The 12,224-nt window shown below is 56.2% G+C and overlaps 1 protein-coding gene across 7 annotated transcripts in view; it reads right to left on the bottom strand.

The window, feature by feature from the left end:
• MTMR14 (myotubularin related protein 14) overlaps window positions 1-2,974 on the bottom strand; it is a 41,503-nt gene extending 38,529 nt beyond the window's left edge. Inside the window, exons 1-2 of one of the 7 annotated variants that reach the window (XM_070051182.1) lie at window positions 2,095-2,233; window positions 1,309-1,698 (exon numbers count right to left, since the gene is read on the bottom strand). In XM_070051182.1, the coding sequence (XP_069907283.1) occupies window positions 1,309-1,326 (18 nt within the window). In that variant the 5' untranslated portion in view covers window positions 1,327-1,698; window positions 2,095-2,233. Of the gene's footprint in view, window positions 1-1,308; window positions 1,699-1,815; window positions 1,908-2,094; window positions 2,571-2,726 lie in introns of those variants that run through there. The other 6 variants (XM_070051186.1, XM_070051184.1, XM_051831953.2 and 3 more) reach the window with 6 other exon arrangements.
• Between the last annotated feature and the right edge of the window lie 9,250 nt (window positions 2,975-12,224).

Genomic DNA, 12,224 nt, shown 5'->3' on the forward strand with positions numbered 1-12,224 from the left:
CCTGGAAGGGGTTTGCTGCTGGAAGGACTCTGAACTGCAGATACAACTATGTATGTTGAGCTTTCAGGCAGCCCCCAACCCATAAAACCATACCATCGGGGTCCAGCACTGGAGCTGTCACCTGTGGCGCTGGCATCCCACATGAGCACCGATTCAAATCCTGCCGCTTCACTTACCCTCCAGCTCCCTGCTATTGTGCCTGGGAAAGCAGCAGGATGTGGTCAAAGTACCTGGGACCCTACCACCCATGTAGGAGACCCTCATGAACTCCCAAGGCTCTGGCCTTTGGCCTGGCCCAGCCCTGGCTGTTCTGGCCATTTGAGGAGTAAACCAGCAGACAGGAAATCTCCCTCTCTTGGGGGTGGTGCCATGGCATAGCAGGTAAAGCCGCCACTTGTGGCACTGGCATCCCACATGGGCACTGGTTCAAGTCCTGGCTGCTCAACTTCTGATCCAGCTCTCTGCTATGGCCTGGGGAAGCAGCAGAGGATGGCCAAGTCCTTGGGCCCCTGCACCCACGTGGGAGACCTGCAAGAAGCTCCTGGCTCCCGGCTTCAGACCAGCCCAGCCCTAGCAGTTGCAGCCATTCGGAGGGTGAACCGGCAGATGGAAGATCTCGCTCCCTCTGCAACTCCTACCTTCAAATAAATAAATAAATCTTAAAAAAAAAAAAAGAAAAGAAAGAAAAAGACAATCTCCCCCTTTCTCTAACTCTCTTTCAAATAAGATATCCTTCCTTAAAACAGCAACGACAGACCTCTCCACGTGACAACAGCCGACACTAATCTTCCCCCTCCCTGCCCTCCAGCCACTCACTAGTGAGGAGAAACTCAGTCCAAGCAGTCACCGCTGCAGACAAAGCCGTCTCCTCCAACACCATTTGCTTACGAAACTCAAGGCACAGCTCGCCCTGAAATGGTTCCTGTTTTGTTCACAGTTCGGGGAAAGGCCCAGGAGCATAAAGGTAAAACCTGTGACCGCTCACGTCTGCAGGAGAGCAGCAGGCAGAGAGGCAGGCCGGCACGGCTAAGTCGCTTGGACTGGACTCTCATCTCCGGAGGTGTCTGGAAGGGCAGGGGTCCAGAAAAACCGGACTTTCCAGGGTGGGCACTGTCTTCCCGCCGAAGGCCAGCTGGGGATTTATAACATTCGCGGATCCTACAAAATCAACCTAAAAACTGGCCTGCTGCAATTGGCTGAATTCCGAGTCCCACCTGCGGCTGCTTCCCGGCCTCCTGTGGCCCGCGGGCGGAGGAAACCGCCTCCGCCTACAGCCACTCACAAGACTAACGGGGAAGAGAAACTCACAGTGCGCTGGAGCCTCATTAACAAGCCTCAGAAAACCGCCAAGTCCAGGCCTGCGGCACCTGCAGGGGCTCTACCCCCAGCAGGTACCTCCGATGACGCTCTGCAAGACCACCGGCCACTCGGGCCAGCAGGTGCCACCACAGCGAGTCCCAGCACAGGGACAGTTGCCAAGGGACACCCTGGTTCTAAGGCTGCCGGAGCCACGTGGGATGAGAGAAGGCTGGGTCAGCGCGCCTGGACCCTCCGGCCAGGCGTGGGGCGGGGACGACGGACCACAGCAGGAGCCCTTCAAATCCGGCAAGTGAGACTGGGGGAGGCCGAGGGAAGAGTCCAGAGGAAGTGAGACCCGCTGTCGACACAGCAGAGCGGCAGGCGGTGGTCTCCGGCTCTCTGGGGGACGGAAAGGCACGGCTGCGTCGGGCTGGGGCCGTATGAGGAGACGCCCCGCGGCTCATCCTGCGGCTCCATCCCGCCCCTGCCGCCAGCAGCTTCGCCCCGAGCTCCGACCTGCAGCAGCGCTCGCCCATTCGGACTTCCCGACGGGAGCTTCTGACCTGCCACCGGACCAAGCCCTCATCGGCGGGCACGTGACCTTCGAACCCTGGCCCCTAACCTCTGGCCCCGTGTCTCAAACCAACACGCGCTCCCGGTTCGGAGCCCGGAGAACCCCCGCCTCGTGGTCCTCGGCGGACGCTCCCACCCCAGCCTGCCCCAGACCCCTGACCTCGGCCTTTGGCCTGTACCTCCCCGGCCAGCGCCCTTCCGCTCGCTGCGCCTGCGGCTCACCTTCGAGCCGCTCGCCCCGCTGCCGTCCTTGGCTCGGTACTGAGTCCGCGAGAACTCCTCCAGCAGCTCCGCGAGCCCCGGCTCCTGCGGCGGCGGGGTGCTCGAAGAGCCCGAGCTTCCTGCCGAGGCGGCGGCGGCGGCGGCCCGCGCGCCAGCCATCGTACAGCCCCGCGTCCCCCTCAGCGCGCCGCAACCCAGCCCATGGCACCTGGCGGCATCCACTCCGACTCCGGAACCTCCCGGGCCGCCTCAGCCACCGCCTTCCTCTTCCACTTCCGGCCCCGCCCCACTCCGCCGGATGTTTACGCCGGCTCTAGCCAATCGGAGCCCGGGACTTGCGCCCTGCCCACGACTACCGGCCCACCCCTGGCGCGGGGCGATCCAAGTGGTCTCGCGGGAGGAGTGGGCCTGCGCGCGCGGGGATGCGTGCTCCGCCCCTCGGGGTTTCCCCTGGGGAAGCCGGGATGAACCACTGAGGCTGCCGGGGTGGAGAGATGGGAAGGGGGGGCGGAATAACCCAACGCAGGGAGGAAAGGGGGGAACGCGGGGAGCCGCGCTTTAGTGTTGGCGGCCATTAGAGCCGTTACCTCAGAGCGCCGCTCTCCCGCGGCCCTTTGAGGGCAGTGCACTACCTCACGACCGCTGTGTTCCCGAGGGGAGACCCGGGAGCCAGGGAGAAAGCGACTGGGTGCCTGCGGTTTTCCCCTCCGCGGAGCGGCCAGGCGTTCCCGAGAGCGGACGACAGGGCCGTGCGAGCGGGTCAGCGGGCGTCCCTCTGCTCTCGCCGCCGGAACGGTGCTTGGACAAACAAACTACCGCACCCGCAGGGCAGAGTCGGCGGTGCGGGCTCGCGCGGCCCCTCCGCAGTCTGGGAACGCGGGTCTCGCTGCCTCCCTGGCCGGGCCGCGGTGCGGGGGGCGGCGGACGGGCGGGGGACGGGGCGGTGGACGGTGCAGTGGACGGGCGGGGTCCGGGGCGGCGGTGGACGGGGCGGCGCTGGACGGTGCAGTGAACGGGCGGGGTCCGGGGCGGCGGACGGGCGGGGGACGGGGCAGGGGACGGGCGGCGGTGGACGGGGCAGGGGACGGGCGGTGGACGGGCGGGGCACGGGGCAGTGGACGGGGCGGGGTCCGGGGCAGCGGTGGACGGGGCAGGGGACGGGCGGTGGACGGGGCTGGGGACGGGCGGCGGACGGTGCAGGGGACGGGCGGTGGACGGGGCTGGGGACGGGCGGCGGACGGGGCGGGGCACGGGGCAGTGGACGGGGCGGGGTCCGGGGCAGCGGTGGACGGGGCAGGGGACGGGGCGGGTCCGGGGCGGCGGTGGACGGCCTTCGCCTGCAGGGGGCTTTCACAGACACGCACGATCGCAGGCGCTTCCCCTCCACGCAGCCGTGGTCTGCAGTCCGACAGGCCTTCGTTCTCACTGATACCCCAGTAGATGATGTGACAACCTCGTGTTGCTCAGTAGCGGACGTGCATAGTGACCGGAGCCCTGAGCTGTTAAAGATGGCGCTCCTGTGCACTGGAGACAGAGTTTCTGTAAGGCACAGTCCTGGGAGAAGACCCCGGGCTCTAGGCTCAGCGCGCACGCCCCCCGTGTGGTGACGTCCATGTGGTGGGTCCACGCCCGCACCTCACTTGGTCCTTTTCATCTCAGCGGTGCTGGCGAGAATGGAATGGTACCTTGTGTTTTTAAAAACCAACTTTAGAGGCCGGCGCCGCTCACTAGGCTAATCCTCCACCTTGCGGCGCCGGCACACCGGGTTCTAGTCCCGGTCGGGGTGCCGGATTCTGTCCCGGTTGCCCCTCTTCCAGGCCAGCTCTCTGCTGTGGCCCGGGAGTGCAGTGGAGGATGACCCAGGTGCTTGGGCCCTGCACCTGCATGGGAGACCAGGAGAAGCACCTGGCTCCTGCTATCGGATCAGCGCGGTGTGCCAGCCGCAGCGCACCGGCCGCGGCGGCCATTGGAGGGTGAACCAACGGCAAAGGAAGACCTTTCTCTCTGTCTCTCTCTCACTGTCCACTCTGCCTGTCAAAAAAAAAAAAAAAAAAAAAATGCTGGCCTTCTATACAGGGTTTACACAGAAGTGCCCAGGTGGCCATTAGCCAAGGAGTTACACAGCAGAAATATACTAGTCTAAGTGGGCCCGCTGACCACCAGAAAACGTATTAGCCACCCCGGCCTGCCTGCCTGGTAGTCACAGAAACACAGGTAACAGCGAACAACCTAACACACAGTACTCAACCTGTTTACATGGACTTCTATAGGTTCAAACACTAGCTCTCTCTCTGCCCTTAAATACTTTTGGGGACAAAAACAAAAACAAAACAGCTTTACTGAGGTATTGGAGTATGCACAGTAAAATTCACCACCTTTAATTGTACGTTTTGATAGGTCTTGCCAAATTATAAAGCCACCACAATAAATCATTGCGAACATTTGGGCAGTGAACCAACAGCTGGAAGATCTCTCTCCCCTCTCTCTCTCCTCCTCTGTATCACCCTACTTTGCAAATAAATAAAACTTAAAAAAAAGGTTGCCTACTTAGGTCCTGAAGATACAAAGGATCTTCAAAACGTTTATGGAAAAACGTGCATATGAAAAACTTAGGGGCTGATGCTGTGGCGTGGTGGGCTAAGCTTCTGCCTGAGGCACCAGCATCCATATGGGCGCCGGTTCTAGTCCTGGCTGCTCCACTTCCAATCCAGCTCTCTGCTGTGGCCTGGGAAAGCAGTGGAAGATGACCCAAGTCCTTGGGCCCCTGCACCCTTGTGGGAGACCCAGAAGCTCCTGGCTCCTGGCTTCTGATCAGCCTGGCTCTGGCTTTTGCAGCCATTTGGGGAGTGAACCAGCGGATGGGAGATATCTCTCTCTTTCCGTCTCCCTGTAACTGTGCCTCTCAGATACATAAATAAAATCTTTAAAAAGAAACAGAAAAACTTAATAAAGATATTGCATATCTGTGTCACCCCCAGAAAGTTCCCCAGAGTCCCATCCCAGGCTACACTGGGTTAGGCTTCTGTCTCTGGACTGCCCTGTGAGCGGAACCCCTCTGTGAGTCCCCTTGTGTCTGGCTTCTTGCAGCAACGGTACTTTTTGGTTTTATTTTCCACTTCCCTGTTTAACGAAGCTGACCACCTTTCACGCTTCAGTGCTAATTCTGGGCACTGCTTGTCAACCCTGTTCCCCGTTTTCTTTGGCGTTGTGCATATTTTCTGGCTGGTTGGTAGCAGTCATTGAATATTCAAGATGTGAGTTCTTTGATGAAGCATGTGCCCTGCACATATCTTCTCCCACTCTCTGGAGTGCCCTTTATCTCTCCTGATGTGCCTTCTCATAAACAGAACAACAGTAATATACCGTCAAGTTTATCCACTTTCTTTTTCTTGTTGTGAGCACACTGTATACTAGCAGGTTAAAGAAATCTTTGGGGGTTGGCGTTGTGGAGTAACTCATTAAGCCATGCCTGCAACGCCAGCATCCCATATGGGTGCTAATTCCAGTCAGGGCTGCTCCACTTCCGAACAAGCTCCCTGCTGGTGCACCTGAGAAAGCAGCCTGAGATGGCCCAAGTGCTTGGGCCCCTGCCACCCCTGAGGGAGACCTGAAGGAAGCTCCTGGCTCCTGGCTTTCTATCAGCCCAGCTCTGGCTATTGGGGCCATTTGGGAAGTGAACCAGCAGATGAAAGATCTCTCTCGCTCTCTGTGTGTCTCTGTCTCTAACTCTGCCTTTCAAATAAATATATAAACCTTGAAAAAAAAAAAAAAAAAGAAGGGAGGAAGGAAGGAAACCTTTGCCTGGAAGTGGGTATGGTGGTGCACGGGGTTAAGCCACCACTTGGGACACCTGCATCCCATATTGGAGGACCTGGGTTTGAATCCCATATCTGCTTCCGATCCAGCTTCCTGCTTATGTGTACCTTGAGAGGCTGAAAATAGTGGCTCAAATACTTGGGTCCCCAGATGGAGTTCCTGGCTCCTGGCCTCAGCCTGGTATAGCCCCACCTGTTACACACATCTGGAGAAAAAATAAGTGGATGGAAGATTCTCCCTGTCGGTCTCTGAAGCTCTGCCTTTCACATAAAGTAAGTAAATATTAAAAAATAATTTGGGGGACCAGCATTGTATCAGATAAAGCCATTACCTGCAACTCTGGTATCCCATGTGAGTTCACATCCCGGCTGCTCCACTTCCGATCCAGTTCCCTGCTAGCGGGCCTGGGAAAGCACTGGGGGTGGCCCAGATCCTTGGGCCCCTGCACCTGGATGAAGCTCCTTGCTCCTAGCTTGGGACCAGCCCAGTCCTGACTGTTGCAGCCTTGTGGGGGGTGAACTAACAAATGGAGAATCCGTCTCTCCCTCTTTGTCTCTGTAACTCTGACTTTCAAATAAATAATATATGATTTTTTAAAAAAGGAAAAAAAAACCTTATGCATGAACTTCAACATTTTTTTTTTTTTTGCGCTAAAATAGACTGTATCTTTTTCCATGAACTTTTGGAACTACTCTTCTAGTTGCCTGGGCTTTACTTCTAGAAAGTTCTGCTGTCGTTTACTGAGGTCTGTAGTGATACATGAGTGATTGTGTTGCTGTTGCTGATGTGTGTACTGGTGTGTGGTAGGAGTCACAGGAACTTATTTCCGTATGAATACACAGTTGCCCCTGTGAGGAGAGAAGGGCAGAACAAAGAGGAGACACAACGTGGGCTCACAGCCAGAACGGGTTTATTCAAAAACCTGAGAGGTGGCTACCAGCTTCTCAGGCGTGTACACAGGGGGCGAACGTGTGGCAGAAAGCAAGGGTTTTATTCAGCATCAGCCAGCTGAGGGCGTGAGGGGACAGGCGAAAGGTGGGGGCTCCGCAGGTCTGCGCTTCTTCAAGGTCTTCCAGGTGGGAGCAGGGTCCTCCATGCTTTCCCAGGCCATAGCAGAGAGCTGGATTGGAAGTGGAGCAGCCAGGATTCGAACCGGCACCCATATGGGATGCTGGCACTGCAGGTGCTGGCTTTACCCACTACACCACCGCGCCGGCCCATGCATGCTGTCTTTTTTTTTTTTTTTTTTTTTGACAGGCAGAGTGGACAGTGAGAGAGAGAGACAGAGAGAAAGGTCTTCCTTTTGCCGTTGGTTCACCCTCCAATGGCCGCCGCAGCCGGCGCACCGCACTGATCCAAAGCCAGAAGCCAGGTGCTTCTCCTGGTCTCCCATGGGGTGCAGGGCCCAAGCACTTGGGCCATCCTCCACTGCCCTCCGGGCCACAGCAGAGAGCTGGCCTGGAAGAGGAGCAACCGGGACAGAATCCGGCACCCCGACCGGGACTAGAACCCGGTGTGCTGGCGCTACAAGGTGGAGGATTAGCCTAGTGAGCTGAGACGCCGGCCCCTGCATGCTGTCTTTAATCCCTTCTTCTGGGAGTTCCCTGACCGTCTTCTGAGTGCTGCCTAATTCATGAATCATTCATTGCTGAAATAAACATTGCCAATTTTTAAATTTAAATATTTATTCATTTATATGAAAGGCAGAGTTACAGAGAGGCAGAGGCAGAGAGAGAGAGGATCTTCCATTTGCTGGTTCACTCCCCAAATGGCTGCAATGGCTGGAGCTGAGCCTATCTGAAGCCAGCAGCCTGGAGCTTCTCCTTGGTCTCCCACACAGGTACAGGGGCCCAAGGACTTGGGCCGTCTTCTACTGCTTTCCCAGGCCATCTTGTAGAGCAGAGAGCTGGATCAGAAGTGGAACAGCGAGAATGAGAACAGGATGCCTGCACTGCAGGTGGCAGCTTTACCCTCTACACCACAGCGCCCCCACTCTGCTAAATCTAAAACAACAACAACCCTTCTCTCCACCCCAACGCAAGGTGGAGTTAACGGCAGAAGGAGCTGGGCATAGCTGTGGTGTAGTGGAATGGGCACCGCCTAGAATGCCTGCCAGCATGCCATATGGGCACAAGTTTAAGCCCCAGCTGTTCCACTTCCAATCTGGCTCCCTGCTAATGTGCCGGGGAAAACAGCAGCAGATGACCCAAGTGCTTGTGAACTAGCAATGAAGATCTCTCTCTTTCTCTTTCCTTCTGTTTCTCAGTAACTCTTTCAAATGAATAAATAAAATAAATCTTTTTTTTTAAAGAGGGGGTGGCATTGTGGCATAGTAGGTAAATCTGCCACCTGCATTGCCAGCATCCCACATGGGCACCGGTTCAAGTCCCAGTTGCTCCATTTATGACCTGCTTTCTGCTGTGGCCTGGGAAAGTACAGTAGAGATGACCCAAGTCCTTGGGCCCCTGCACCCACGTGGGAGACCTGGAGGAAGCTCCTGGCTCCTGACTTTGGATTGGCGCAGCTCCGGCTGTTGCAGCCAACTGGAGAGTGAAACAGTGGATGGAAGACTCTCTCTCTCTCTCTCTCTCTCTCTCTGCCTCTCCTTCTCTGTGTTATTCTGCCTTTCAAATAACTAAAATCTTAAAAAAAAAAATCAGCAGGTAGCAGGTGCTGGAGGCCAGGAAACGTGCTGAAACAGGGAGGAGGATGCGAGCCCTGAGCTGGGGGTGACAGCAAGGATATAAACTGTTTCCCAGGTGCCAGGTTATGGCTACTAGGTAAAGCCGCTGCCTGCAATGCCAGCATCCCATATGGGCACCAGTTTGTGTCCCAGCTGCTCCGTTCCTGACCCAGCTCACTGCTAAGGTGCCTGGGCAAACAGAGGAAGATGGCACAAGGGCTTGGGCCCCTCATCCACATAGGAAACCCACGTGGATTTCCCGGCTCCTGGCTTTGGCCTGGCCCAGCCCTGACAGTTGCAGCCATCTGGGAAGTGAACCAGCAGACAGAAGATATCTCTCTGCCTCCCCGCCCCTCTCTCTGTAACTCTGACTTTCAAATAAATAAATAAACCTTTAAAAAACAACACTGTTCTTGATGCCTATCTAAGTTCTCCCAGCCTTTTATGTGGGAAAACCTCAGACACACGGTGTGTGAGCACAGGAGCACACGCTGCACCTACACACGTCGGTGAACATTTTCTCACATTGGCTGTCTCCCTCCTCTTACCTCTGCCTGCCCCTCAGGCTGCAGGTCTGGCTCAGCTTCACTCCCAACAGCTTCAGCGCACTTGCTGAGGACGGAGCCCTCACCCACAAAACCACAAACCGTTCTCAATCACCCCCCACTATCATCCGATACCGTGGCTGGGAACGTGGACACGTCCTGTACCCACGGGATCCACACCGGATGCGTCAGGAACAGGAACGGCATTGGACAAGGGCTGCTTGACAGCGGTGGTCAGTCAGAACCTAACCCTTGCACTATTCACATGCACTCTGTGAATCCAAAACAAAGGCGTCCCAGAGACTGCTGGTGTGGAGCAGCGGGAAAAGCTGCCGCCTGAGACACTGGCATCCCATCTGGGTGCTCTTTCCTGTCCTGGATGCTCCACTCTGATCCAGCTCCCTGCTAATGCACCTGGGAAAGCAGAGGATGGCCCAAGTGCCTGGACCCCTGCACTCACATGGGAGACCCATATGTGGCTCCTGGCTTTGGCATGGCTCAGTGCTGGCCATCTGGGGAGTGAACCAGTGGATGGAGAATCTCTCTCTCTCCTTCTGTCTCTCCCCCCTCTCTACTGCTCGTTCAAAATAAATAAATCATAAAAAGGGAGGGCAGCTCATGGTATAGCAGGTAAAGCCGCCGCCTGCATTGCCAGCATCCCACGTGGGCACTGGTTCGAGTCCTGGCTGCTCTACTTCCGATCCGCTCTCTGCTGTGGCCTGGGAAAGCAGTGGAAGATGGCGCAAGTCCTTGGGCCCCTGCACACATGTGGGAGACCTGGGGAGTGAACCAGTGAATGGAAGCCTGCCTCTCCCTCTCTCTCTCTCTCTCTCTCTCTCTCTCTCTCTCTCTCTCTCTCTCTCTTTCTGCCTCTCTGTAACTCTGCCTTTCAAATAAATAAATAAATCTTAGAAAAGAAAGGAAAAGAAAACAAAATGCCACAGACTAACATCTTTGTTCAGGATCCACCACAGGCCGAGAGCTTTGCATTTTTTATCTTAGTGTTGTGGGGAGCAACTGGGAGCAACTCGGACTAGACTAAGTTACTGGAATTAAGACTTATTCTATGCATCTGCTCTCCCACACTATGGCGCTGGGAGAGGAGGAAACAGCTTCTACACAGCTGCCTCCAGTTCAACCAATAAACAGTAGGACTTGCTCCTGATTGGAGGAGAGCAGCGTACTCGGCGTGTGGGTAGCAGAGTTGGAATTGGTGGAAGAGGACTATAAAGGAGGAGAGAGACAACATGCACCAGGAACATCTAAGGGGAACACCTGTGCAGCCCCCGAGAGAGCCGGCCGGAGGTGTGCCGCTCCCCCGCGGAAGTGGGGAATGTGGCAGGGGGAACCGCCCTTCCACGGAGGTGGAGGGACGGTAGCCAACCCGGGAAGAACCAGCAGCAAACCCGGGGAGGGCCGAGCAGACAAAAGAACAGCACAGGGTCCTGTGTCGCTCCTCCACGAAGACGGGGAGTGACATAATGGTGCCGTGACTCGGATATGAAGCCTAGGCAGGGTTTAGTGTCGTTCCTCCGTGAAGAGGGGGAGCGACGAGTGTATCTTCTCAGCTTTTAGAATGAGGCCTAGTGCAGTAATTTTACAGGTGTGGAAGTAGAAATTCAGATGATTTGAGTCACTTGTCCAAAGTTACAAAGCAGAAAGTGGGGTGGGGAACTGGGCTGTGTTGGCTCTGAACTCCACGTGCCCCGACCAGCAGCAGCTGTGCAGATTACCTGCCCCCCACCTTGAACGCGGCTGTTTATGGTGCACTGCCGAGCTCTCCAGCAGCCTGCTAGGGCGGTCTGGCAGGGCTACCGCATTTCCGGGAGTCCCCTGGGGTCTCAAGCTTTCAAGAGTCATTCCGGGGGCCAGCAGTGTGCTGGGGTGGGAAAAGTCACCTGTGGTGATGGCATCCCACATGGTGCCAGCTGGAGTCCCGGCTGTTCCGCTTCCAGTCCAGCTCCCTGCTCATTCCTCTGGGAATGCAGAGGAAGGTGGCCCAGTGCTTGGGCCTCTGCTCCCACGTGAGAGACCCAGTGAAGCTCCTGGCTCCCTGACCTGTCCAGGCCACCGTGGCCATCTGGGGAGTGAACCAGCGGATGGACAACCTCTCTCTCTGTAATGCTGCCTTTCAAGTGGATAAATAATCTTTCAAAAAAAATTAAGAAAGAGTCCTCCCAGCAGATTCTGGGGATGGCGCAGGCACCGCGGTCTGGAAGCCAAGGCCCTGCTGACTCGCTCACTCCTGCGTGGCTCACAGCCTTGGGGCCTGGTTCCACTCCGCCCTCAGGAGCCCTCGGCGGTCAGCTTCTCCTGTCCCTGCTGGCCCACACCAGGCGGCTCCTGGAGCTCTGGAGAATAATCGTTCCCCGCACTGAGCCCTGAGCCCAGGAGTTCTGGCTGAGAAGTCCTGAGGAGAGGCAGACACTGGGGGACGGTCACACAGGGGTCAAGACCTTCCATGGGCTCAGTGGAAGCTGCTCTCTCATGGCGAGCAGGAGGCAGCTGCCGCAGGCCTAGAGGGGCCCAGGGAATCTGAGATCCAGGATTCCCTGGTGCACCTACCCAAGGTGTGCATCTGGGGTGTCCAGGTCCTACCTTTGCCCGCTGGAGACATGAATTTAGCTTCCTCGTGACTCCCCCACCCTAACAATCAAACCCTGGGCCTGGTCTTGAGTGCCAGCTGCCCTCTGGCTACAGAGATGAGGGTTTCTCTCTCTCTTTCTTTCTTTTTCTTTTTCTTTTTTTCTTTCTTTTCCTCTCTTTCTTTCTCTCTTTCTTTATTTTTTCTTTCTTTCTCTCTCTCTTCCTCTCTCTCTTTCTCTCTCTCTCCTCCTCTCTCTTTCTCTCTTTCTCTTTCTTTCTTTCTTTCTTTCTTTCTTTCTTTCTTTCTTTCTTTCTTTCTTTCTTTCTTTCTTTCTTTCTTTCTTTCTTTCTTTTTGACAGGCAGAGTGGACAGTGAGACAGAGAGAGAAAGGTCTTCCTTTTCCATTGGTTCACCCCCCAAATGGCCGCTATGGTTGGCCCACTGTGCCAATCCGAAGCCAGGAGCCAGGTGCTTCCTCCTGGTCTCCCATGCGGGTGCA

The sequence above is a fragment of the Oryctolagus cuniculus genome, chromosome 10 (assembly GCF_964237555.1).
Source record: "Oryctolagus cuniculus chromosome 10, mOryCun1.1, whole genome shotgun sequence".
NCBI classification, from domain to species: Eukaryota; Metazoa; Chordata; class Mammalia; order Lagomorpha; family Leporidae; genus Oryctolagus; species Oryctolagus cuniculus.